General features: G+C 52.6%; 1 protein-coding gene across 10 annotated transcripts; it reads right to left on the reverse strand.

The window, feature by feature from the left end:
* Positions 1-4: 4 nt before the first annotated feature.
* On the reverse strand, positions 5-27,336 carry CIB2 (calcium and integrin binding family member 2). Of its 10 annotated transcripts, none has more exons than XM_064480664.1 (8): positions 27,234-27,251; positions 13,478-13,597; positions 11,677-11,711; positions 8,167-8,266; positions 4,678-4,789; positions 3,648-3,795; positions 1,048-1,243; positions 5-681 (listed from the first exon to the last, which is right to left on the reverse strand). In XM_064480664.1, exons 2-8 carry the CDS (start codon positions 13,531-13,533, stop codon positions 660-662), a joined length of 669 nt encoding a protein of 222 aa, XP_064336734.1. In that variant the 5' UTR covers positions 13,534-13,597; positions 27,234-27,251; the 3' UTR covers positions 5-659. The 10 variants fall into 10 exon arrangements, with proteins under 10 accessions (XP_064336734.1, XP_064336733.1, XP_031296586.2 ...); XM_064480663.1 differs by lacking the exon at positions 27,234-27,251 and adding an exon at positions 18,422-18,545; XM_031440726.2 differs by lacking the exon at positions 27,234-27,251 and adding an exon at positions 15,417-18,381.
* Between the last annotated feature and the right edge of the window lies 1 nt (position 27,337).

The raw sequence follows: 27,337 nt of genomic DNA on the forward strand, positions 1-27,337 counted from the left end.
ATGGTGACATGAAAGTGTTTTACTACCAGGAATTCACAAATCTGTGGACAGCACACACCAGTGAGGATTCCATGTCGCTGGGGAAGGTGGATGGAGTGGCTCATATGGAGTATGAACCATGCTCAGGACCTGGACAGAGACAGGGACAGAGCCCTTGGACTGACTGCTTACACAGCTTCACATTGGGAAGGGTCAGGGGAGAAGGGACAGGAGGGGCCGGGGTGTACTCCAGCTGTGGGTTTTGGAGAAAGATTGCATAGCTCGTTAAACCCTTGTCTTCTTTTTCTTTTTTCACTTTGCCCTGGGCAGCCAGGGCACCTGCCCAGCACTTGAGCAAGTCAGCAGCCCGGCCCTGTTAGGTGTCCTGCCTTCCCTCCCAGTGGGGCCATGTCTGACGGGGAGAGGACTGGGGTGTTGGGAAGGTGGTAGGGGACAGAGGGAGGGCCTGTGAAGGGACCACAGGGGGACTGGGAAGGGCCCTGCTCCTCACATCCCCCCTTGCCTGGTTAAGGATTTTTTGCTCAAAGGGCCAAGGAAATGTTCTTGGGTGTAAACCCCGGAGGCCACAGCTCCTCTCCTGGGGAGCCTGGAGGTCACACTCGTGTAGGCAGCAGAGCTGGGTGGTCGGCTTCTGGGCCTCTGCTACCTTGGCACTGTCCTCAGATCCGGATGTGGAAAGTGCTGGAAAAAGAGAAAGAGCAAGAGGAGGTGAGGGGCCCTGGATAGGATGCAGAGGACGCCAAAAATCTACATGAGGGAAGGGAGGCTTGGCGGACTGGCTGGACCTAGGGAATCCAACCCCCAACATGACCGAAGGGCCCCAGGTCTTTATCCTTCATGTGAGAGCCAGCCCAGCTGAGGACAGAGGACTTCCCAGTCACACACTGAGGGGAGTGGGCCTGGAATGTGACTTATGGCCTCCTGGCCTGCAGAGGCTGGCCAGGCATCACTGCTCTCTTGAGTGGTGACAGCCCCAGTGCCCACGGGTTCTCCCGGCCGCAGCCCCCGCTCAGGTCGGCCCTGCCCAGCTGGCCCCAGGGGCGGCACCTGAGGAAGTCAGGGGCCTTGGCGATCATGTCCTCAAAGTCGGCGAAGCCCAGCTTGCCATCGCCATCCAGGTCAGCCTCCTCGATGACCTTGTCGCACACGAGCACCACCTCGTCCTCGTCCAGCTCCGACTTGGTGAGCCGGGCCAGCGTCAGCTCCAGGTCCTCCTTGCAGATGAAATTGTCAGTGTTGAAGTCTGTGGGGCGGGGGCGGAGACGCTCAGGCCACTGTCCTCTGAGCTGGTCCCACCAGGTACCCCTGCCGGCCTCTCCATGCACACACTCTGGGGACACTGGACCCTTGTCCTCAGCTGACAGGGACCCAGGGGGCTCACCCACAAGGACCTCTTAAACACCTCCTTCAACAAATCCACATTCACAATCTGCGCAAACCCCCAGCATGAGAGCAAGCCCAGCCCTAGCCTGAGACACTTCAGATGTCCAGACCTGGGCCTTCCTGGGAACTGCAGGCCCAGGCCAAATGGCCCTTCTGGCCTTGCCCCACGGCGGACCCTGAGTTCCCTCTACAGCTAAGGTAACCAAGGCCCAGAAGGGCCACGTGACTGAATGGAGGTCAGACGGCTGTTTGGAGGGGAAGCTGGGATTCTGACCGGGGCCTGTTTGATGCCAAGGCTCACATTTTCTAAACCGTACCACATTATCTCTGGCCCAAGCCAGACACACAGGTCAGAAGACTCAGAAGCCCCTTAGAGGGAGGCCCCGGGGCTGGCTTTTATACACGAAGAGTGGGGAACAAGGTTTCCTTCTACTTGGCAAAAGGCACTGCCACTGCCCATAGCACAGCAAGACGTTCGGGGGCCGAGCCCTAAACAGGCTCATCACAGGGAATGCGACTGTTTTTCATCCCAACATCAGATCTTTGCATGTGCCTGGAGGGCCCTTCCCATTTATCTGTCTAGCAGAGTCCATTCATCCTTCAAGTTTTGGCTCAAACATCTCCTCTTGGTTGGGGGAAAGGCGGTGCTTCGTAGACATAAGGGCTTCCCCTGCCCACTGGTCAAACCCTGGCATTAACGGCAGTGATGAAGAGCGTAACTGCCAACGTGAGCGTTGCAGGCTCCATCTCAATTTTCAACGCATGCCGGTTGGGTAGGTACAGTCAGAATCCCACTATACAGATGAAGAAACAGAGGCTTGGAAAGAACAAGTGCCCTGAGGTCACATCCCTGGTCATTGTCGGACCCCAGAGCCCAAGCTCTTGAATGGCGCCGTAGGGCCCATCCTCACACTGGCCTGTGAAGGTCCCCGGGCAAATGCCAGGTGGGATTCATCTCTGCCCTCCCAGTGGCACCCAGTATGCTCTCTAGAGAGACCTGCTGGCTGACTAGCTGGCTGGCTCCATTCCTGTTGGGTTGGCAAGATGACTCCTGTGCGCAATTTATAAGAGGAAACTGAGGTCCAGGAAACAGGTGATTCCTGCTTAGAGGTCAGGCCCCAGTACCCCCAGCACCAAACCCCAGGTCCCAGGTGACTTTCTCCATTCCACCCCCAACCAGGGTAGCAGGGGAGCCCCACTTCTCCCTTCACTTGTCCCCAGGCCTGCCCAGCTGTGTGGTCTGCACTCCCCTTTCCGGCAGACTACAGCCCTTCCCAGGACCAGTGCCATGGGGTCCAAGATTAGAGGGGTGATGGGTGGAATTCAAGAAGCTTTTTACTTGAAACTTAGGGCAGTTTGTGGAGGGTAGACAAGGTAGGTACTGTTTCTGGTGTGCAAACGCAATGTGGGTGTACAGCTGCATGTAGACCAAAGTCCCTGAAATAAACATGACAACTACAAGATGAAAAAATAGCCCAATAGGCCCTGTTGCCTTTGGATCCCCTGGTTGATCAAAGATGCTGGGGACAGGTTTGTCCATGGCTCCTCTGGTCCAGGACAAGTTCCAGACCCTCCCTGGGCCTCAGGGTTCCCATCTGAGCACTGTCCCAGGGTCTGACACAGTCCCCGCCGGCTGCCAGGCTCACGGTGGGCTCAGCATACGAGCTCCGCTGTGTGATGGTCTCTCCTATTGCTGTAGCCGAAACCAAGGGCTTCGCGGGTGCTTGGCGCCCCCTGGTGGCCAGTGAGACTGCGGGCCCTGGGCTTGGGGTGAAATAAGGCCACGCGACCTCTGGCACCATGGGGAGGGGTTGGGGTCTGGGAGTCTCCCTCCCAACCCGGCCTCACCACCTCGCAGTGGACCCCAAATTCCTTGGCTGGCTCCTCACAGCCCAGCCCCTGTGACCTCTCCGGACTCATGCCACCCTCATCCCACCACCTTCTTCTCCCCACCTTCTCACCAAGCCCCACACTTCGTGCCTCCCTGAGGTCTTCACAGGTGCGCCTGCCTCCATTCTCCTGTCAACAATCTCTTGTGACACCCAGGCCCTGCTGGAATGTCACCACGTGTGAATTCTCACATTAACCACCCACCCTCCACTCTCAGGACCCTGCAGATGTCTCTCATGTACTGTTTGTCCACACTGGCCACCGCGCTGGACAGGCACCCTTCCGGGTGTTCCTGGTGTCCCCAGCAGTGACGAGGTGGGCTGTGGACCGCCACCGCCCGCAGCACCCCTGCCCCTCCTCCAGGCCCTCGTTACCGTAGATCTTGAAGGCGTAGTTTGCCTTGAGCTCGCGGGGAGCCGACTCGCAGAGCACGGAAAACATGTCCACAAAGTCGTTGAAGGTGAGGTTCCCCTCCCCATCCTCAGAAAAAGCCTCCACGATCCTTTCCTTGAAGGGGTTCTCCTGAAGAAAACCCCAGCAGTCACCAGGGTGCAGGTTCCCTCAGGACTGAGGTCGCCGCCGGGACTCAGGCCCCAAGTGGAGGCCACGTGGATCCCAAGAGGATACCATGACCCCAGAGTCCCACGTCGGAGGCCTGGCGAGGGACTGTCTGCAAAGTCCCACAGCAATGTGGGGCTGCGCCCCAAGTGCCCAAGTGCTTTCTTACTGTTGGCGTGCACCTGACGTGTATGGTAGGTAAGGAGCTGTGAAGTGGGCCGTTCATGTCACATACACGTGTGGTCTGAGGTCTGAGGTCTGAGGACCAGCAGCATCAGCCTCACCTGGGAGCTTGTTAGAAAAACAGGCTTTGGGCCCCGCCCCAGACCTACTGAAACTGACTGTCATATTGGCAAGATCCCCAGGTGATTCCTGTGCCGTTAAAGTGTGAGGTGATGCTATGGATGACTGTACCGTCAGAGGCCACAGCCAGACGAGGAGGAGAGTGAAAAATTATCTTATAAAGCAGACACAAACAAGGTCTGCCAAGGACAGCAGTCTGGCTGCTTCACAAAGGGGCGAGCAGATGGGTACAGGCCGACAGCCCCACAGACGGTGGGGAAGCACCCACCACAGCACCCTGACGGAGTCCCACACACTCAGTTCATTTATTCATAGGCTGCAGATGAGGAAACTGAGGCACAGAGAGGTTCAGCAATCCGCTCAGGGCAACACAGCCACAAAGGGTGGAGCTGGGGTTCAACTCAGGTCTGGTGCCTCTGTGGTCCTGCCCATCCAGAGGAGCGGACTCCCCAAGCCTCCAGCCCACCTGCCCAGCCTTCTCCAGCTGCTTCCCCTGCTCTGCCCATCCCCTACTCTGCCCGGCTGCAGTGGCCTCTCACGTACCCGGAGCTCCGGCATCTGGATGATGAGGCTCATGGGCACGTGGACGATGGGGCTCTTCCTGTAGTCCATCGGGACCAGGTTGGGGGCCAGCTCATAGAACCGTGCATGGAGCCTGCAAGGGAAACAGAGAAAAAGTGGTGGTGGGGGTACAACCCCCAGGCCCCCAGGGGCCCAGAATCGCCCTGCCTGCTCCCCACCTCCCATACTATAGACCCACTTTGGCCAGAGGCCTGGGGAGCCCACCTGCTCTGCCCACAGGGCATGGTGGGATGTAAGGGAGGCAGGTTCTGCCCAGGCTCCAGTGCTGATAACCAGATTGTGTCCTGGTCCTTACCACCATCACCACTGCCACCACCACTGCCACTGCCCCTCCCCCTCCAAGGCCTGCAATCAGATCTTATTTGTCGTTCCTTGGGCTCTCGTAACAGTCTTCTATGTGCCAGGCATGTCACCTCTTTAATTCTCCTCCTCAGGTCTATGCAGACAGATGCACTGTGATCCCACTTCACAGCTCAGCAAACTGAGGCCTGAAGAGGTTAAGACTGATTTGCCTACCACCGCACAACTAGGAAGTATCAGGGATCGTGGCTGGAAGCTAGCACTGGAAACCCAGGGCAGAAACTCTTAACCACTCTTCCCCGTGCCGCTTGGGCCACTCCCCACTCCTGACATTGTTGAAGCCCTGGCTCAGTGTGCTGCCCCTGCCCCCAAAGTAGGCCTGAGGGTTCGGTCTCTGGAAGAGCTTCCAGAGGCCCCCACGTCCTGGGAAGCCCCTGAGAATGGGCCATCCATAACCTCTCTACAGATGGGAGCGGTGCAGACGCAGCCCGCTGCCCTGGGCCTGGCCCTCCTTGATGATGGGTCAGGTCCCCAGCTCTCTCCCACCCTCCCGCCTTGCTCAGGAGGCCCTGGAACACAAGCCCAGCTGCCCAGCAGAGCACGTGACTGCTTGCCCGGCTCACACAGGTAACATCTGCCACCACCGTTTGGTGTATGCTCCAGGCTTTGGGTTAATCCTATGTGGATTACCATACTCAATTTAATCCCCAAACCACCCCAAGAGGTAGCTATTAGTCCCCTGTTTCTCAGGTGAGGAAACTGAAGCTCAGGGCTTAAGGGCCTTCCCAGCTCCCAGAGCCAGCCCTCTGGATTCCAACCTTGGCCCCCTCTTGCAAGCCAGGCCACCCAGGCCAGCACATCAGCACCTGGTTCAGAGCACCAGGGCAAACGCCGAGCAAATGCCACGAGCGCACTTGGCCAGTCATGTGTTCCTGTAAAAGGGCCTGAAACCACAAGGAAGCTCCAAGGCTTGGAAACAGAGCTGGAAGGAGAAAACCCAAACCCTGTCCTTTGGTTGGAAGTGGGTCAGGAGGTACCAGGGTGACGGGATCACGCCGGGACTCTCCACAAGGGGGCATTCGAGGGCTTTGTTTGATGTCATTTTTGGCACTGAGGAAAAATTTGCCTTTCTTATTTCTGTCCCCAAACATGGAACCAGGACTATGTGTCACCATTTGTGCATCTGGTTTCATGTGTTTTTGACAGGCCCATCATATCTGTGACGGTTACATTTCCCACTTGACCTTGACATACGGGGATGTAATGTTGGGATGTTTCTGGTGGCTGGCTTACACTTCCAAAATTATGTGGGGTGGCTGCAGGAGGAGCTTGAAGTCAGACTGAGGTTAGAGCCCTGTCTACACCTCTCACTAGCTGCGTGGCCTTGGGCAAGGGGGCTAACCCACTGGAGAATAGATTTCCCTATCAGTAGAATGAGGACTGCCCCACCCTCCTCACACGTGAGTATTAAAAAGGATGATGCTAGTAAACCACCTGGCCCTCAGCTGGGAGCTATCAGCGTGCCGCCTGCAGGGCCAGGGGCTCACTGGAAGGGGGGATTTGGGAGAAGGCCCGTGGGTGCGGGTGGAGTTGGGGAGGTGTCTTCACAGGTGGGAAGGCCAGCTCTTGCCCTGGGACACAGATCTGTTCTGACTCTATGACTAAAGTGATACTGAATTTTTTTTTTAAGGAAAACTCAAGGAGAATTTGGAAAGATGAATCAGCGTGGTAGAAACTCCAAAAACTGTCAAAGAACTGAATTCCTGTCACCCTCTTCTCCCAATAAAGGGCACTACTGAATTCAAGATTGACATATTAGTCCTATCATGCGTTCCAGAAGCAGAAATAATGCCTATGCTAGCTGAATCGTTCCAGAGCAGGGGCAAAAACGTCGAAGCCTCCCAGTTTATTTTAGGAAGTTAGTAAGAACCCCAGAACCTAGTAGGTGGCATCCAAAATGGACCAGAGGTACTTCCACAGACAGACGCAAAAATCTTATAAAATAACATCAGTAAATCAGGTCCAATAGTATTTGAAAGAGTAACACATGGGGATCAATCAGGATTTATTCCAGGAATGCAAGGATGGATCAATGTTTGGAAATCGATGATTATAAATCACATTAATAGGCAGAAAAAAATCTTTTGATCAACTTGATAGCTCCATTTATGACTAGGTAGTTATATGGACAGAGAAAAATATCTGAAAAGTATACACCACATGTTTACACTGCTGGTCCCTGTGAGACGGGACTGGGGTGATAAAAGGGAGGCCAATTTTCACTTACTGCTTTACCTCCCTCTGAATTGTTTGACGTTTTAGAGTATTTATTAATAAAAAAGTATTTTAAAAGTATATACTAATTTTTGTCAATTAAAAACTTAAAATTCTTAAAAAAACAATAAAAACTTAAAATCCTTAGTAAAACAGTAACAAAAGGATACTCTCTTCCTCGAATCAACACTCAACATTACACTTAAATGATAAAAATACTACAGACATTCCCCCAAAATCCTACTGTCACCATCATTAAATAATATTTCCTCCCCAAGGCCAGTGCCAGTCCATGTAATTAGTCAGGAAAATAAAACAGTGTATTTAAATATTAAAAAGGAGGAGGCAAGTTTTTATTTGCTAGAAAACCAAAAATGATCAATTTTAAAACTATATGAATGAGAAAGCGCACAGAGCTCTTCTACACAATACAGCATTTGCCAATTCAAAAATACATACAACTAAATCTAGTTCATCATACAGCCCTTCCCCTCAAAACCTCCAGAACAACGAAGTATAAATAAAAAACATGAAATGTGTACAGAGAGAACTATGAAACTTTACCAAAGGATGGAAAATATTTAGGGAGGGAGATGACTTTCCTGATTGGAAAGGCTTATTACTATAATGATGACAATCTTCTCTTCATTTTCCTGTAAAATGAATAGTCTTAGTTGAAATCTGCAAAAGATTTGAGAACTTGCCAACCAGATTCAGAAGTCTGTTTGGAAGAGTAAATATAGGAGAATGGGGTAAAAATCCTGAAAAAAAAGTAACTGGGGAGATGTTTGCCCCATCAGATGTCAAAACATAGTTTAAAGCTATTAAGTAACACCATACGGAACAGACACTGGCGTAAAAGAGGCAGACCCAGACCTAAAAGAGAATTCATCCATGACAAGCAGCATCTGAAGTCGTTGGGGAAAAGATGGATTCTTCTGGAAGTCGCAGACTGGTTGGTGGTCCAGAGTCATGTCTAATTTTCATGTAAAATAATTAAAATAATGATTTAAAATGTAGTTGCCAACACTTACAAATTAAACAATTTTACAAGGAAAACCTGGATTTCCCCAAGAACACAGGCAGCTGGCGCTCAGGCGCAGGGACTTCTGCAAATCCCAGTCCTGAGGCGCCCCCACCAGGCTGGGTGGCCTCACTGAGCTGCAGTGCATGCTGGCCCCTGCGGGCAGCTGAGTTTGAGACTCTTGAGAAATTCAATAACTGATTTGGGGACAGAAGACAAGAGAGACATAACAGCCAGTGTGACTGAGAAAGTAGGGAGCTGGGGACTCATACACAGCTCAACACCCCTGGAGGGCAATTTAGCAATAAAAATGAAAAGCCTTAAAAATGTACACACTTTTTATCCAGAAATCTCTGTAAGAAATGTATTCTAAGGAAATGATCCCAGAGGTATGGGTTCTGTGTCATGGTGTCATGAGGATGTGCAGTGCTGACTGTAACACTGAAACAATGAAAGCCGAAATATCCAACTAAATAAACTGAGGAGGTGATGAGACCGTTTATTTAATCTTGTCTATTTTTACAAGCTGCCTAAGAAAAAGCAATTTAAAGCCAATTACGGAACAATATGATCTAAATTTTCAATAAACACACTCAAAGGGAAAATACTGGCACGATATATACCCAAAGGTTATACTGCAAGATGAATGCTTATTATTTCTAGGTGGTAGGATTACAGGTAATTTTTTGTTTTTTCTTGACTGGCTTTATTTTCTAACTTTTCTACAATCATCACATGTCACAGGTAAAATAAAAAATGAGAAGTAATTAAAATAGATTGTAAGTTTTCAATGGTTGAGAAAATAAAATAGACAATAAAGTAACAAACAGGCAAACACTAATCACCCTGGGGGTGCTGTCTGAGGGACAAGGGCTTCAGTCCCCCTCTCTGAAGAGCACAAGCTAACTGGGGGCCAGGGGGAGTTACCTCTGGAAAAGAAGGTGGCTGAATGGGGGCTGCATGGGGGGTGGAAGAGCCGTGCCTCAGGGAGTAACTGGATAGGGGGAGGGGGGAACTGCCCAAGGGGTGTCTGTGACCCGATTTCACTGCCCCAAGGCAGCCAGAGAGCTGGGCCCCAAGCTGCAAAGAAGAGCCTGCTGCTCAGGTTTCCTGCCTGACATCTGGTCAGTGCTCAGGGTGCAGCTCACCCAGAACCATTGGGGTTGGGATGTGGGAAAGCAGCTCCAGGGAGCGCTGTAACCCCACGCTGCAGATGTGGCAACTGAGACGTGGCAGGTGCTACACAGTGGGGAGCAGATCTCAGGGCTTTGCTCTCAGTGGGGCTTTATCCCCTCCCCCACTCCACATGACCACTTTGCATAGAAAGCAAAGTCCCTTGGGTCCCCAGTAGGTGCCATCACAGAGGTAGGGCCTGGAGGAACCAGTGACAGAGCAGGCGGTGGGCAACTCAGGAGAGGTGTCCAGTTGCCAGGAGGGGCCCTTTCTCCCCTTTTTGGACCCAGGCCTGGGTTGAACTACAGAGGCTGGAATCACTCTACCCCCGCACAGACCGCCACCCCTGCCTGGGGATGACCATTTACTAAGAGACCATGGTTACCCCCTGAGTCCACTTCCTGGCCTGGCCTTTGAGCCACCCTCCTTCCCCATGGGCAACCCTGCTGCTCTCAGTCAGACCACTGGGGACTCGGCAGGGGTGAAGCACCTCTGTGCCCTTGACCCACTGCTCCTAGCCTGGAATGTTCTCCCCTCCGCCCACACACTCTTCGAGTGCTCACTGGTGACTAACAGGTGCTGCGCCCGATGCCAGGCGTGGGGAGCCTGCGCCCTGCCTGACTCCGATTCTGGGGAAGCTGGCCACTTGAGCCATGAGCCCACAGAGCCCCCTAAAAGGCTGCAAAAGCAGCTGCCTGAGAGCTGGGGGCACGGCAGAGTCAGGGGCTCACAGGGTAGATGACTCTGGAGTGGGTCTCGAAGGACATGCAGCGATGCAGTGGGAAGACGAGAAAGGGCACTCCGGGCAGCGGGACAGCCAGTGCAAAGGCCTGCAGGCAGGCTTTTGCTGCCAGAACAGCAGTGGTCATGGGCCTCAGAGGATAAGCTGCCTGGGCTTGGCATCTACAAAGGTGGGAGGTCAGGAGGGTGGGAGCTCCCCACAACAGAGGGTAAGTGTGGTGAGGCTTAAATGAGGATCTGTGCCAAGAACCCTGGAAGGTAAGATGCCACAGGAATGCCGGGGGCGACGGCCGTTATTACAGTTCTGAGGACCATCTGACCAAATGGAACCCTACCCCGCCCATCACTCAAGCTATAGACCAGATCCCATTTATCAGCTACCACACCCCAGCATTGCTGCCTCTCAGCAGTGCAATGAGGGTAGGTATCATTATCTCCATTTCATAGATGAAACAGAGGCTCAGCGAGGCTTAAAGCTTGTCCTAGGCCCGAGCTGGGAAGTGGGAGTAAAGCCCAGGTCTGCTGATGCCAAGGCCTGGGGCCTGGCCCCTCCCCCTGCCTCTCCAGGTGGTAGAAGCGGGCATCCCTGCCCACCCAGGGGCCAGGCTGGACAAGCAGCCTGGACAGAGAAGAAGGACTGAGGGACACCGTCTGAGCAGAGTGGTAAGGGCAATGACAAACCACAGCTCCCCTGGGAAGCTGTAGCAGGCTCTGGCCCCAGCTTGCCATCGACCTCCAGAGAAAGTGATCCTGAGACCATGGCTTTTAGTGCCACCCGATAGCCCAAGCAGGGGGCGTGGCAAGGCCCATGGGGCAGCTTTCCGGGCATTCTGTGAATCCTGCTCACCGTCTGGGCCTGGGGCTCTGAGGCTGCCACCCCCCTTCATCTCTCCTGTCTAGGCCCACCCCTCCCCAAAGATAGGGACTGTCTTGGAAAGGGAAGAGACCCCTGGTGGACAGCTCAGGGACAGTGGGGGCATTGCCTGCCATGCCCCTGACTTTTGGACCTCCCAGGAGTGGGAGGACATCAGAGCCAGAGTGCTCTTAGGGACCCTGAGTCTAACAGGTCCCAGGATGTAGTGAAATAGCATGAAGCCTGGAGTCAGAGGCCAGGTCTTCAGCCCCTGGCTGGGGGACTTTGGCCAAGTTGCTAGCCCCATCTGTAAAGTGGGGATAAAAGGGTTCTCCTGTTACAAGGGCACAGTGAGGATTAAATGAAAATGTTCCTGAAACCGCCCACCACGGAGCCGGGCACACAGTGAGTAGATGTTCCGTTCCTGGCAGAATTCTGGATCTGGGCCAGGGAGAGGTGGGAAGTTCTTGAGTTCACATAGCAGCCGGCACATGGCAGCTGATGGAGGCGAAAGCTCTTCCTCCACTAGAGCAGCTCCCACCCTGGGGGTCCCCGGCCCCGCCCCAGCTCCAAGGGAAGAACCAACCACACTTACTTGAGGATGTCCTTCTTATTGAAGAAGGTGCAGTCCTGTGGAGGGAAAACACACATACAGTCGTTTGTAGGGGGCCTGGGCTCCTTCCTCCCTTCCTCAGAGCCACACGAACAGCCAGCCCCGGGCTGGGGGCAGAAGGGTCACCACCACCCCTCCTTGCCCCAGCCCAATGCGGGGAGCAGTCTAGTGGGTCTAGAAATTGCCTCCTGAAGCTTTTGGCCTGACCTAGGGAACTGAGTGTATGGCTTGGGTAGCTGGGAGGCATGTGTCAGGGAGGGCATTTGGGAGGCGGATGGAGAGTTCAGAGGGGGATGCCACTGACACCAGGGGCAAGTGGCTGGCAGACAACTGAGGACAGACTCAGGAGTGAGGACTGGCAGAGCCACGGTGCTGCCCAGCTGCAGGGGGCTCTGGCCACGCTACAGCCCCTGAGAACGGGGCCTCCTGGAGTTGTGTGTGTCCTGGGTAGCCGCGGGCAGCAGCCCCATGCTCAGAGACTGAGCGTTCCAGGCACACAGACTAAGGAGGCACCAGTGCCTAACTGGCATCTGAAGCCACAGGAATCAATGAGGTCACCTGGGGAAGGTAGTGGAGAGGCTGGGGTTGGGGGAAGTAAGGAGATGAGGAGGAGAGGGGAGGAGGAAGGTGAGTAGTGGGGGACTGGCAGCATCTGGACAGAGGCCAGCGAGGAGGCTGCTGGGGCCCGCAGGCAGGTGTGACTCAGGGTGGGGGCAGCACTCAGCCTGAGGCCACCCAGATTGTAAACTCATCTGCCTCCCACAGTCACGCCTCCATCCACAGCTCGGCCTGCCTAGTGACGATGGCTACTATGCCGAGCTTCATGGGAATTAGGGAGGGGAAAAGGACCCAGCACTCTGGAAAGTGCCCGAGCATGAAGGGCTTTTGTGCTCATCCCCTGAGGTCTGCCTGGTGTTGCAGCCTGAGGGAGGAGGCCCCTGAGGCTCTGCAGAGCCCAGAGCCGGTGGGGCCTCCCAGGGCAGTGTGCGGACGAGAGCTGGCTCTGCTGAGGGGCTAGTGGCCGCGCCTGGGCTCACAGACAGCCGGGCTTGCCCTGGATGAGACCTGGAGCCCCAAGCACCGGGGCAACTGGACTGCACACTGAGGAGGACCCGAGAAAGGAGGCCGGCAGGATGCACATCCAGTATTTCCACTGGGCCCCCAAGGGAGAGCTGAAGAGAGAATTGATGGCAATTTCCAGGCCCCAGTTAGCCGCACAAGTCTGTCCGGAGCCACATGCTGCTGGGCAGGAGTTAGACCGAGGACCCCCATGCTGCCTTACCCTTCCTGGAAACACAGAGGCTTCTCCTGGGGTTGCAAGGCTTTGCCTTCCGTGAGAGCTGCTCTGTAGGAGCCAGGAGAGGCTCAAGCAGTGCCCCGCCACCCCCTCAACCCAGCACAAACAGAAAACTCCCTGCCTCGCAGGCCGAAGACTCAGACAGGCTGGAGACCAGGTAGGCTGATTTCTCAGCAGACCCCAGAAACCTGGAGCAGGCAGGGGCCTTCTAGGTACAGACCACTCTCGGCCCCACGGCCGGTTCTACAGCATGAAGCTGCCCAGCGAGAAGGGCCACGGCGCTCCCAACCAGCATGTAACTGGGAATGGGGAGAGGTCTGGCTTCTGCTCTCCTTCCACTGACCTATCCTCTTCCCCCTCCCTCTCCCCTCCTCTCTCCCATCCCCTGGGTTAGAAAGGCAATATCTGGGTTCTGACTGAGGGTTCCATCAGCAACAGATGCAGAAGCTTCTCACATGACCCTGGCCCCTTATCACAGTTACTTACATCCGTCCACAGCACTGGTCCTCAAGGTGTGGTTCCTGGACCAGCAGCATCAACATCACCTGGGACTCAGTGGAAATTCAGATTCTCAAGCTCCTCTCCAGACCTACTGAAGCAGAAACTCTGCGGGGTGGGACCAAGGAACCTGCATTTTAAAAGTACTGCTGGTGATGCTGATCCTGCTAAAGTGTGAGGGCCCTGCTCTAGAGCAGATCACCTGGGGAGCTGTTTAAACTCCCTGTGCCCTCTTCCAAATGACCCCAGATCAGTTACACCAGAATCCCTGAGGTGGATCCAGGCATCAGCAGTTTTAAAGCCATCAGGTGACTGCAATGTGCAGCCCAGGTTGAGAACCACACCACAACCAGTCCATGATTACACTGGGCTGGTCCACTGGGGCTCTAAATATTCTCATCACTAGACTACGGGGGAGATGCCGGGGGGAGGCAGTATCTCCTCATTTTATAGATGGGAAAACTGAGGTTCAGCAAAGCTGAATAGCTTGCCCTAAGTTGCACTTGCAGACCAGAGGGCTAGGCTAGAACTCAGGCCCACGTGCTTCTTGCCCAGTGCCCACTGACTGTAAACAGAATCACAGCCCACCTAGGACCATTGTACACCAACCACTCCACGTCCTGCTTCCGCTGTGTATTCCTGTATCTGATAGAGGGTGCCTGCTCAGTACAGGCTGGTGGGATGAGTGATCAGATTTTTCCATATAAGTCTTCCAAGGCAGTTACATTATCTCTTCACTGGCTGTGGAATATCTCATGGAAAGCATTGGCCCTGCATAACCTGACCTTCCTCCTCTTTCTGAACATTTAGCCACAGCTGTTTCTCAGTTTTCAACATGACCAATAAAGCTGCCATGAACCTGCTTATCGACCGATGTTTTGCTTTTTCTTCTGTCGACTTATTTCCCTGGAATTCACCCCAGGGAGGCAGCTCATGGCAGGTGCCTTAAAAGCTTCTCAGGGTTCTGAGTAGCCTGGCAGCGTGGCAGAGGAAAAGGTTTAGTAGTCAGATTCAAATTCTCATCTTGTTTTGGACCCTTAGGCAAATCATTTGCCTTTCGGAGCCTCAGTTTCTACATCTGTAAAATGGGGATACTGCCTCTCTGAAGAGGGCAGTGAGAGGAGCAAATGAGATAACGTCCAGGAAGCCTACGGGCCACAGCTTGCAGGGTTCTCTCCACCTTGTGTGCAATAGCTCCACCCACTACCCCATGTCCCAAAGGCATCTCTTTAGAGGCCAAAGCTCGGAGTCTGCTCCCACTCTGACACCAAACAAAATCCCCAGCCCCCTCCACATACTCAGCTGCACAGGAAGCTACAGCCATAGGTCTGTAGGAATTCTTATACTCCACCGAGAACAAATGCCCCGTCACTGCTTGGCCCCTGACAGTTTACAGGGATAGATCTTGAGGGTAGAATCCCGGCTCAGGTTAGGGTCACGAGGGGCGGGCAGAAGGGAAGGAGGGAGCCTAGTCCAGAAGACGTGGGCCCTCAGGACTCGCAGCAGAAAACAGGGCAGGCTGAGCTTTCATAGCAGAAGCTCAGATTTATGCCAGTTGAAGCTGGAGTTTCTCCTCCAAGCCTGTATTCCTCCTATCCTCCACCTGGAGTGCCTTCCCCACCTGGTCCAAATTCTTTCCATGCTCCAGAGCTCAACTCGAGTACTTTGTCCAGGCAGCCACCCTGCCTCCCATCTCCACATGCCTGGCGTGCCTGTGCCAGGGGTCCTGAGCTGAGCCACAGCCAGTCCCAGCTGGAGTAAACTCCCCATCCAGCTCTGCCAGCTCAGGCCTCAGCACCACCCAGCTAACTGTCACACAGCTCAACTGATCCCCACAGCAGCCCTGTGACATGAGCACAGCAGGGCTAGTAATGATTCCCATTGTGGAGGTGGGGACACTGAGGACCAGAAGAGGACAGGAGCTTACCGAGGCCTACAGCATCTATGGCCCAGCCATGACTTGAACTCAGGACTTCAGAATCCCTGGAGTTCTTTCCCCTCCTGAGAGCTGTGCTTTAATAAATACTCATTCATCCATTCATTCATACAATATTCTCCACTGCCTCTTCTGCGCCTGGACAACGGACACACAGGAAGGAGGATGGAGTGTAAACAGACAGTGATGAGTGGGTATAAGCCATTCTGTGACCACGAGAAGGATGGGAGGAGGGCATCAGAGAGCCTATCCCAAAGAGGTGAGGCCTGGCCTGGACAGAAAAATGGGCCAGACTGGGCTGGTGAAGAGATGAGGGGAGGGTGTCAGGAGAACAAGGCCACAGGTGAGGCCATGCTTGGCTAGAAGCCCTTCAGTGTGCCTGGAACTAGGGGAGCCAGGGGAGGGGAGTAAGAATGAGGCTGGAGGCTGGCTGAGCCCAGACCAGGCTGGGGTGAGCTCTGCTCTGGACTCCGCTCGGGCTATTACCCCAAGACACCGTGGAATTATAGGAAAAGGAGAGGGTCACATCGGTGTTTGAGAAAGATCCTTCACATCCTTGACCCTGCACTTCTGCCCTGGGCATTCATGACCTACTTACAAGCAACTCCCCAGGGTCACCCACAGCAACAGGGGATTGGTTAATACACGTACAATGCGATTCCTGGGCCAGGGATTATTTTTAAAGGGAAAGTTGCTTCACAGCGGTGATGCACACTGGAAAGTGGGAAGAAGGGAAGGAAGGGGGCGGAGTGGGAAACTAAGGGACTGTGGCAGAAGCGTGCGGGTAGCCAGAGGGCACAGAGAGAGGGGTGGGCAAGGCAGCAGTCCCAGGGAGACTGAAGAGGCCAGGCCCAGGGCCCCGGCTGTGGAGATGGAGGAGGGGATCCCCAGGTGAGCCCCAAAGAGGCCGGGTTACAGGACTTGTTCTTAACTAAAACATGGGCTGTGCGAAAGCAAAGAGACCAGCTGGAGGAGCAGCAGTGGGTCCTGGGGAGTTTGAGGGGTCTGGGGTATGGACTTGGGAGTTTGAGGGGTTTGGGGGATGGATCTGGAAGACAGAGAAGTGGTCGGGGAAGAAATCTGAACTTTGGGAATCACTGGCACCTGGGGACCCGGGAAAGGGACAGGAATCCCTGGGGATCAGTTGGGGGAGGGGCAGCTGCTACTCAGGGGTCACCCCCAGCTGGTCCTGACCAGCTGGAGAGTCCCAGGGAGGGAGATGTGGGGCTCTTAGGTTTCACAGCTCTTGTTTCTCCCACTGAGCCCTGCTTCTGGCAAAGGGATCAGAACCCAGCAGTGGGCCGGCCTCCGAAGGGTAACCCAATGCCAGGCTGGTCTGAGTGGGAACCCAGGCTCCCCACCCCCACGGGGCTACTCTTTTGAGCATGGGCTCACCTCCAAGCCTTTACCCAAGCTGTCGCTCTGCCTTGGAATGCCGCCTTCTGGGCCCTGATGGGCAAAATTCTATCTTTCAAGGGTCTGTGCAAGTGCGGCACTATTTCTAAACTGATCAAAGCCAAGCCCACCTTCCCTCCTGGCCTCCCACTGCCCACTGGTGCTCTCCCCTACGGCACACTCACAGCCTGCCTCTCATCCTCTGTCTCCGCAGACAGTGAGTGCCTTTGAGACCAAGACCACACATAGCCCCATCGCCAACAAAAGGAGTGACACTTAGATCCACAATTCCCAAATTCTCATGTGAACCCTCCTGGGCAGGGTACTGAATGGCTCCTCAGCCTTTGTTTACTCTCCTGTAAAATGGGGCTAATAATCCACCTCGCTGTGATGACCCAATGAGTTGATGCACACAGGGCATCTGAGGTTACATGGCACCCCCAGTCCTTCTCAGGGCCTCACGCGGAACTGAGAAATCTGTGTCATCGACAATCAGGGATTTTAGGAGGAAAAGGAGACTTTATTATACCTCTGCCCACATCAGAGAACCCACACTTCAAGTTCAATTCTAAAGTAAATATTCACGAAGGCAACAGGAGACTGCGGAGGCCCTGCTGGTGTTCACCTCTCCCAAGCACACTCCACACAGGCAACAACACGGTCCAGCCCCCTCTGCCTGGCAGAGATGGGAAAGAGGCATCAGAGTTGGGCCTGGGAGGATAAGCCAGATCATCTGGAGTCTAGGCACCCCAGAGCATGGGCAGAGAGAGGGAGCAAAGAGCTTGGTGTCATGCAAACACGGGTAGTTCTGGGGTGGTTGCAGTGCACAGGGCAGGGAAGGGACCTGTGCAGGCTGGCCAGGGCTCTGGGCAAGACAGGAGGCTGTGTTCCATCCTGCAACCACGGAAAAGTTTGTACAGGGATGGGAGGGCACTGGGGTCTGATGTGGACAGCTCCCTGGCTCTGGAGGCAGAGGGACCTAGAACAGTCTAAGGGGGTGGTTGCTGGGAACCTGAGGGAGCTTGGAGAGGTGACCACGTAAGACTAGTATCTGGCTTGTCTTCTTGCTCCAGTTATTTCCATGCTGGGGCAGGAGGGAGAGATCTCAGTGGATAACGAGACACCCCCAACCTACAATCGCATTCGGGGGCTGAAGCACCTCACTCATACCCAGCTCATTTCCGCTTTGCAGAAACTCACTCTCCTGAGCTGCTTCTTGGGTTTAGGGGGGTGGAGGGTACTTCCTCCAGCCCACGTTTAATGACTCCCTCTCCGCGCCAAAGGGGGCGCTGGGATGTGTGGTTAGGGAAGGGTTCGGGTCCGGTCTGCGGCCAAGAGTAAGAAGTCTGAATGAGAGAGCTAGAGGAAGGGGAAGCCGGAGCGAGGCATGCCTGTGAGAATCTAACTGGAAAGCGCTCTCATTCCTGGGGTGGGGAAACTGAGGCTCAGAGAAGTCACCGACCCAAGGTCACGGTCGAATTGAAAGCAGAAGCATGGTTGAACCCGGTGAACCGGCTTTCGGGAGGCCTCGGCAAGCGTGGGGAAAAAAGAGGGGAGGGGCCGAGAGGCGCCGCTTCGGGGGCCGGGGCGGCCGGGCTCACCTGGTAGTTGTCCAGCTGCTCTTCGGTGAAGATGGTCTGCTTGTTCCCCATTGTGGCCGCGGCGCCGTCGCTCGCCCGCTCGGGTGCCGCCTCCCATCAGCGGCCGCCGGAGCCCCGAGCCCGCGGCCCTCGCCAGCCCTGCGGCCGGCAGCATCCGACGGCCGCCGGCCGCGCAGCCCCGCCCAGCCCTGCCGCCCAGCCCTGCCGCGCCCCGCAGCCCACCCAGAGGGGGCGGGGCGGGGGCCTGGGAGGCGGGGAACGGACCCCGAGCAGCGGCGACTCCGCCCCACGGCGGGAAGAGGGCGGGCGCTCGGCTCCCAGCTGCAGGGCGCCGCAGGCCCGCCAGGGGGCGCTCTGGCCCGGGAGGCGCTGTTCGGTCAGTCTGGCGCCGGCACCGGCGTCTGCTGGGCGGACCCAGGAACTTCCGGCCTCCCGCAGCCCGGGTGGCGCGGTGGTGAGGGTGCAGGGCCTGAGCAAATCCATTTGAGGGGTGTAGTCGGGGCGAGTGGAGTGATATTGGCACCCCTTGACTTGGAGCGGGGGACGTCTGCGAGGAGCAGAGGGAGAGCCCTGGACCGCGGATCCAGCTGGGGCCCAGCTCTGCCGGCTTCTCACCGTGGGACCTTGGGTTGGGCCCCGTCCCTCGGCGGACAAGCAGTGGGGTCAGTCGAAATGACTTTGAAGGCCCCTGCCGGCCAGGCCCCGGGGAAACTGATCTGGCCTCCCCCCCCCAACATTCTTTGCTTTTTAAAAAAAAATTGAAGTATAGTCAGTTTACAGTGTTGTGTCAGTTTCTGGTGTAGAACATAATAGTTCAGTCATACATATACGTACATATTCCTTTTTGTATTCTTTTTCATTACTACAAGATACTGAATATAGTTGCCTGTGCTATACAGTATAAACTTGCTTATCTGTTTTATATATGATCTGGCCTTTGGCTGGGGCCTGGACAGGGCATCTCAGCCCTCTGGGTCTCTTAGGGAGGAGGACAGGATTTGCTTGCCTTTCTTTGAGCCCTTGGATACAAACTGAGACTTGAGAGGGTTTAAAGGACTCACTGTGTCTAGAGACTAACTGTGACAAAAGCCAGGGCATTTTCTGGGGCTTTTAAGTAAACGCCATTCACTGCAGCAAGAAGAACCACAGCTAAGTACCTCTCAGGGGTCCAGCTCACACATTTGATGCTTCTAACCCCAGAACAGCTGATTCAATAGATACTACCTCCATTTTACGGGGGAGGAAACAGGCTGAGAGTCCTTCAGTAACTTGCCCAGGGTTCCACGGCTGGAAGGGAGAAGAGCCTGAGCTGGACTTGAGCCCTGGCTCAGCCCACTCGTGGACTTTGATGAGGAGGCCAGGGCTTCATGCTTTAGAGTAGGTGGTTTGTTTATTTAACCACTGAGAGGTGCATCACCATCACTTGGGAGGCTCCACCCCCCAGAGATTCTGACTTAGGCTTGGGGTGGCCAAGAATGTGAATGCCCAACAAGTTCCTAAGTGATGCTGATGCTGCGGGCCCCCAGGCCATGCTTTGAGAATCGTTGCTTAGGCTGGAGGTTGGGGGTTCCAATAGGAATGGGCAAATGATCCCTGGTGTTTTTTTGTACCTGAGGTTCCTGGCTGGGGTTTTCCAACATCATTCTGCCGCCCTCTGGTGAGAACAGCAGCCAGCAACTAAACAGACAAGCTTCCCTGTTGATAAGGCAAGTCATCAGAGGCATAATCAATTGCTATCAGATGGGCAGGAAACAATTCAGAAGCCCAGGGGACTGCTGACCAGCCCTCAGAGGCCGCCTCACCATCCTTCATTTGTATTGTACATTTATAGTGGACAGCCATGGGAAAGAATGCAGGATGTGTGACGATTCAGAGAATGTGGAGTTTTAGAGGAGAGACAGGCCTTTCTAAGATTCTCTCCATGTGTACTTCCCCTTTCTCCCACATTAGAGTTGGGGACATGAAATCCTCTCCAAACCACATAGTCACTATTAACAAACATCTTAGATTCCCCTATTGCCCATGAATAGGCCAGAGTTCTGTGACTTCAGATCCTGTTCTGATACATTCTTTCACAAATGCTGACATGCTGCTCATCTGCATGCCAAGTGTTTCAGGCAGAAAAGCCAGAACTTCTACAAAGAGGACTGGATTTTCAGTTCTGGGAGTCCCTCCTCTTACAGGTGATAGATAGAAGCAACCAACCTGACTGGAATATTCTCTCAACAATTCCTCTTTGATCGCTATTGTCATTGCCCTAAATGAGGCCTTCTGTCTTGCGCTATTACAACAGTGCTGTGAGGAGGAGCATAGCATGCAATTTCCAAGTTTCAGATAAGAAACCCAGGGCTCAGAGAGGCAAAGTGACTTGCCCAGTGCCACCCAGCTGGGAAGGGGCAAAGCAAGACTCTCACTTCATTCTCTGATTCCAAATCATGCTTCTGCTGCTCCCAGATGTTGGGTGTGGTCCCTGAGAAAGACAGGGTGTGTGTTTGTTTGAGGGGAAAGTGGACAGACAGAGAAGAAGCACTGATTACCCATTCTGCACCCAGGATTATGTGGGATGCTTTACATTTACTGAATATGATTATTCCGTGAATACCTCTTATATCAATAGAGTTTGACATTGTTGTCACATTTCACAGATGAAGAAATAGCTTCAGAAAAAGTGACTTGCCCAAGGTCACGCAGACGGTGATGGGCGGATTTAAATCTGGGTCCTGGCTGTCTTCGATCACACTGTCTAGGGGCAAGGGAACATATGGTTACCACTGTTTAAAGCAGGCCAACTCCTAGTCAGTTGCAGGATTTGTAAATGATGTAACATCAGGCCAACTCCTAGTCAGTTGCAGGATTTGTAAATGATGTAACATCAGAACATCACAAGGGGTAGTTTGAGGAGGCCACAGTGGTGCCTGGCACTTTGCAAAATTTGGAAGGAAAACAAGAGGGATATATGCTACAAAATGTCCAAGGAGTGAACTGGATAGGAGGTAAAGGGTCTGAGGAAATATAATAAAACATTGATTTCTTTCCTTCTTTCCAAGGTCCTTCCTCCTCACTATCTGCTATTCTTTGTGCTGAAATGTCATTGATCTGCAAGTTGTTAGTCTAGGATTTAGAATCTAAGTAAAGCTTGATGGTAGAGATGTAGTGCTCGGGGCCCAAGGCCTGGGCGAGAACATCTCCTACAGTAAATTTTTCTTCTAGCAGCCCCACGGGCCCACTCACCAGTCCCACCCTCAAATCTTTTGCTAATCTACCTTTATTTTTTTTTCAGCTTCAGGCCACCTTCTGGTATGACCTGCTACCTTTCCTGGCTCATCTGAGTCTTATCTTAGGGGCAATTCAAACCTCATTCCTCCCTGAAGTCTTATCTTTGCTTAGAGAGCACTTATCTTAGGCCTGTCCCCTGACATAGCGGCTGTTTATATCCTGGGAGCTTCTACTCTGGTCTCCTCATCTCATACACACACGTATATGTCTCACAGCCCCTTATTTGGCCTGGCCTCTGTCCTGGCACTGAACGGCTTGTCTTAAACTTTCCTATATCTCCAGCATTTTACGTATCATAGATTCTTCACGAATATTCGGTAGATGAATGAATATGTAGCCTGTGTCTATCTTTTTTGAAGGAGGAGTATTATTTCCTCTCAAATACTAAGAGGATATTCAAAATATTTATTAAAGTTGGGGGGGCGGTTCCTATCTGACAGTGTTGAGAACCACTCTAAAGTCCTAGAGGGCAGGGACCTCCCCTCCCCTGTGTCACTGCTTCCTCCCCTGTGCCTAGCCACGGGCCTGGACTATAGCAGATGCACAGAAGACCTTTTTTGAATGAGTGATGAAGGAGTTTTGAGGGTGACATCATAGTTTAGGTTTTGGCAGCCAACTGGGCAGGTGATGGGGCCCTTGGCTAAGGTGGGGAACAGCAGAGAGGGCAGTTTAGGGGCGAGAGTGATGAGTCTGGTTTTCAGTGTGGAAGTCTGGAGAGGCCTGGAATGGGGCAGTGGCTCTGCAGGCCCAGACTGCCCTCCCAGTGCCACTGAAGGGTGGGAAGTACAGTCAGTGGCAGTTCATCTGTTTGGTCAGTAAACATTGCAAGTGTCTCTGTGCAGGATGGACAGACCAGCAGGGGCCGAGAGCCTCACAGTATAGTGTGTGCCTCCTCTTGGGGTGATTTTGTGTACCTGCCTGGGTGCTCAGAGGGTGGGGCTCCTCTGAGGTAGGGGATGGGACCCCATCTCTGGGCCCGACCTGATAGAGTGGTCAGCAAGGCACTCCTTTCTGCTTCCCAGGTGGGATGCTGCCCAATTCATGAATCGTTGACGAAAGCCAGCTAGATCTTCAAATTTACTCAGCTGAACTTTATATTTTGGTGGCATGATAAATTAGAGCTTGGAATTTTCAGTCTTGCTCCCCATTCTCTTGGGAAGAGAGAAGGGCTGGAAAAGGAGTTTATGATCCAGCATGCCTATGTGATGAAGCCTCCATATAAATTCCGAAAGTGTGGGGTTTGCAGTTTCCAGGTCGGTGACCACATCCATGTACCAGGAAGATGAAGCACCCCAAATCCACAGGGACAGAATCTCCTGTGCTCGGGACCTGTATCCTTTAATAAAGTGGTAAATGTATGGAAGTGTTTCCCAGAGTTCTGAGAAGGTGCTCTAGCAAACTAGTTAAAACTGAGGAGGAGGTGGTGGGAACCTGAGATTTAAAGCCCACGGGTCGGAAGCAAAGGTGACCGCCTGGACTTGTGACTGGTATCTCAAGTTGGGTAGGAGCAGTCTTGTGGGACTGAGCCCTTAACCTGTGGGATCTGATGCTATCTCCACGTATATAGTATCAGAATTGAGTTAAATTGTAGGACCCCTAGCTGATGTCACAGAGAATTTGGTGACCCAAAGTGTCAGAAGTACTGTGAGTGTGTAGTAGTGTGAGAGTTAAGGAGAGACACAGGAGGAGAACTGAGCTTTTTCCAAAACACATGGATAAATCTTGAAAACATTTGATTTGGAAGTGAAAGAAGCCAGTCACAAAAAGAGCACAAATTGTATAATCCCATTTATATGAAATGCCCAGTGTAGGCAAAAGCATAGAGACATAAAGTAGATTGGTGGTTGCCAGGGACTGGAGTGGTGGGGGGAAGAGGAGTGGCTGAGGGAGAAAGCCATGTAGGAGAGCATTCCAAGCATTGGGAACAGCAAGTGCAAAGGCCCTGAGGTGGAGCAGGTGTGGTCTGATCAAAGAACAGCAAGGAGGCAAGTGTACCTAGAAGAGAGTCATGAAGGGGACAATGATAAGAGATGGCAAAAGAGAGGGGGTAGCAAGACCAGATGATGTAGGGCCTCATGGGCCAGTGTCAGAACGTTGGCTTTTACTTGGAGAGAGATGGGATGTCACCACTATTTTGAGCAAAGGAGGGTGTATTTGTCTTATGTTTTAACAGAATCCCTAAGGGAGGAGGTGGACTGTAAGAAGGCAAGGGTGGAAGCAGGGAGACCAGTTTAGAGTTATTGCATTAATTCAGGCAGAGAGATGCCTCTGGCTTGGACCAGGGTGGAAGCAGTGGAGGTGGGAAGAAGTCTCAAATTCTCTATCTATCTTGAAAACCAAACTGACCTTCAAGTCTTGTGATCTGAGCAACTGGGAGATGGGAGCTGGATTTTATTGAGTGAAGGAAGACTATGACGAGAGGTAGTTCCCCTGCTAATCTTTGCTCACATATAGAAAGAAGTTATAGCAGAGAATAGAAAACGTTTTAAATTTTGATATATTTGTTTCATGAACATTAAACCATAAACACCAAGATACTAAAGAGTCTTCATCATGATCGCTTTTGAGGATTCTATGGTGTTCCATTCAATTCATTTACCCTAAATTACATAACCATTTCCTCCTAATTATCTATGTTTCTGTTTTTTTAAATTATAGCTAATCCTATAATAAATATCTTTGTGGGGATGGCTTTTTCTTTGTGGATTTTTCTTAGGAGATTTCTCAAGGGATTTGATTCTCAGGAGTGGATTTACTAGGTGAAAGAGCAAGAACGTTTAATAGCTTGTGAGAAACGCTGCCAAGCTGCTTTCCAAAAAGACTGTCGCGGTTTATAAGGTCTGTCAAAGCTATGGCAGTTTCACCATAAGTTAGATAGTATAGGATATTAGCACTTTATTTACACTTTCTAATAAAAGGGGTAAAAGCTTATAATTAAAAAAATTTTGCATGTACTTGATAATGGTTAAGGTTAGACATTCTACAAGTTTCTGTATTTGTGTTTCTTTGTGAAATGACGGTTCAGGTCCTTTGCCCATTTATTTACTAAAGTCTTAATATTTAGGGGAATAAACTAAGGGACGTCTGTTGAAATCAATTTGTATTTCTTTCGTAAAAAAATTTTTAATGCCTTTGGTTTCTGAATAATTATATTCCTATTTTGCTGATTCATTAATTTAAAAATTGCCATCTTGATTAAAATTTTTTCTTAGAGTGAAGCACACCTGGATTGGATAGTGTTGGAGTCACCAATAAGGGCTTACCTTCTAGATCCTTCTCCTGAGTGGCAAAGTCTTCCCACCATCTGGTCCAAAAATCCCTCACTGATGGGATCTCTGGACACTATGAATTGCAAGGGGCAGGACAAACAGGCTTTCCAGAGGAGGGTGACCTGATGTTGGAGGAACTCTGGAGCCTGGGGGTTCTGGAGCCTGTGAACGGACTCAGGGTAAAGGTCCCAGCTGAGGGCAAGGTAGCTTTCTCCTTGACATCCCTCCAGCTGCTCCAGAGTCAGGGAGCACCTTGTTGAGGGAGTTGGACTGGGAAACCTCTGAGATCCTTTCAGTCCCAAGAACTTCAGCTTCTGAGGATTCCACACTTCCCTGCCTCAAAGTCTTTGCTGGCCCTGGTCCCTTCTCATGGCCCTCTTTTACCTCTTCAAGAACTGATTCAAATGCCATCTCCATAGTGGAATCTTCCCTAATCAGTGCCCTCCAACCACCCCCACCCCAAACTAGAGCACCTGTCACTGGCTGATTTTCTTTTGTTTCTCCCTCACTAGACTTGGAGGGTAGGGCTGGGGCTTACTCATTTCTTTGTCCTCACAGTGCATCTGCACAGTGGATCTGAGAGGGACTCCTCTTGCAAAGCCTTTCTTGAGTTGACTGACCCCCGTCCCCAGGGGAAGCTTAGCAGTTGGGAGAACTGCCCTGGTAATTAGGGGGCGTCCTAGTGTAACGCTGGCATCATTGCTTACTAGCTGTACCTCAGTTTCCTCATGGAGTTATTTGTGAAGATTAAATGGACCCTGGAAAAAGCCACGTAGCATTTGTTTTGCAATCACCGAGCAGCAAGTACTCTTGTTGTATGAGTCCATGTTCCAGAAACAAAGACATAATAGATTGTCTCTGGGCTTGAGGGAGATCTCAGTGGTTCACAGCAGAAGAAAATATGATAAGGTTCCTGGAAGAGGTGGGAACCAGGTGCTAGGGGGCTCTGAGTAGGGAGAAGGGACATGAGGATTAGTCTTGGGGGGATTCCCAAAGGAACAAACATCTGAGCTGAGTCTTGACAAGTGGCTGGAATTTCAACAGGTGGAAGTGGAGCAAGAGGGCACTCAGGCATGAGTGTGGGGTGGGCAGCATGTGGGGAGCATTTGGGGGCTGGCCAGGAGCCCTATTCGGCTGGTGCTCCAGGACTTTGGGGCTGGAAGGAGAGGTAGGAAATATGGCTGAAAAAAGACAGTGGTGAGAGATGAATGCAAGAGAGAGCCAGGAGGTTTTAGAGTCCAGATGGGCCCTGGTCAGGGCTGTGAGTGACAGAGAGGACTGTGTAGAGAAAGGACTAGAAGGGACAGGTTGGCTGGTGAGGCAAATGTCTGGGCACGAAATAAATGGCCAAGCCTGAGGGAGGAAAGGGGCAGTAGTGGGGAGGGGGTGGAGGGGGACTGTGGAGAACATTTCGGGGTGGGAATGCCAGAGACTGATGAGAGGAAAGGCCAAGGGGAAGGGACTGATGAGATCCCTCTATCCTGACAAGGCCACAGACTCAGCTGCACTTAATTATGTTATCTCATGAAAGCCTTAGCCATCACTTCTGCCCCTAATTCACCACCTCTCTGGGTGGAGGGATAGCTCCTCTCGGGACAGAGACTTTTCCAGGCTGGGGTGGGGGAGACTTGGTCTAAATCGCCCTGGAACTCAGCTAGGGGACTCGTGATCAGTAGAGCTTCAGGACAGTGCTGCCGAGGAGAGGATGAGGAGGAAGGTGAGAATGGGTGTTATTTCCTCAGGGAGGCCTTCTCTGGCCTCTCTGTTAGATTTGAGTCAGGTCCCCTGATTTTGCCATCTCATAGCTCCTTGCACTTTCGCGTCTTGACACTTCTCACAGTTTTAAATGACATGTTTATGTGATACTTGACTGGTGCCTTTCTATCCTACTGGAGTGTAAGCTCCAGCACTTAGAACGGTGCCTGGCACCTAGCTGGCACTCAAAAATATTTGTAGAGCTATAAAGACGGAAAGCAGATTGGTAGTCTCTGGGACCTGGGATTGTGGTGGTGGTGGTACAACTAAACCATCGAAATTAGTGAGTTAATTTTATGGTATGAGTTATACCTCAATAAAAAAAGCTGTTCAAAAAAATAAATCTTTGTGGGACGAGTAAATGACCTATCTCCCTCCCTGAGACTGTAAACTCCGCGAGAGAAGCTCTGTTCCCCAAGTCAGACGAATAATTGACATCTAGTAGGCGCAGGACAAACATCCCACCAGAACAGTGACTCTATGAATGAACGAAGGAGAAGAAAGACCCTTACCGGAGATCCCGGTCGGCGGCTTCCGGGTCGCGGCTCTGCGCTGGGCTCCGCCCACCGCCGCGAGACGAGCCAGGCGATTGGCCAGCGGAGCCAGTGGATGTCCA

The sequence above is a fragment of the Camelus dromedarius genome, chromosome 29, assembly GCF_036321535.1.
Source record: "Camelus dromedarius isolate mCamDro1 chromosome 29, mCamDro1.pat, whole genome shotgun sequence".
Classification (NCBI taxonomy): Eukaryota; Metazoa; Chordata; class Mammalia; order Artiodactyla; family Camelidae; genus Camelus; species Camelus dromedarius.

Excerpts from the sequence above, each read along its gene's own strand:
- CIB2 (XM_064480664.1), bottom strand. The coding sequence starts at position 13,533 with ATGTTGATGCTGCTGGTCCAGGAACCACACCTTGAGGACCAGTGCTGT. Across the intron at positions 11,712-13,477 it reads GACCAGTGCTGTGGACGGAT|GACTGCACCTTCTTCAATAA; the intron begins GTAAGTAACTGT and ends TTCCCTCCACAG. Across the intron at positions 1,244-3,647 it reads CTACGCCTTCAAGATCTACG|ACTTCAACACTGACAATTTC; the intron begins GTAACGAGGGCC and ends CCCGCCCCACAG.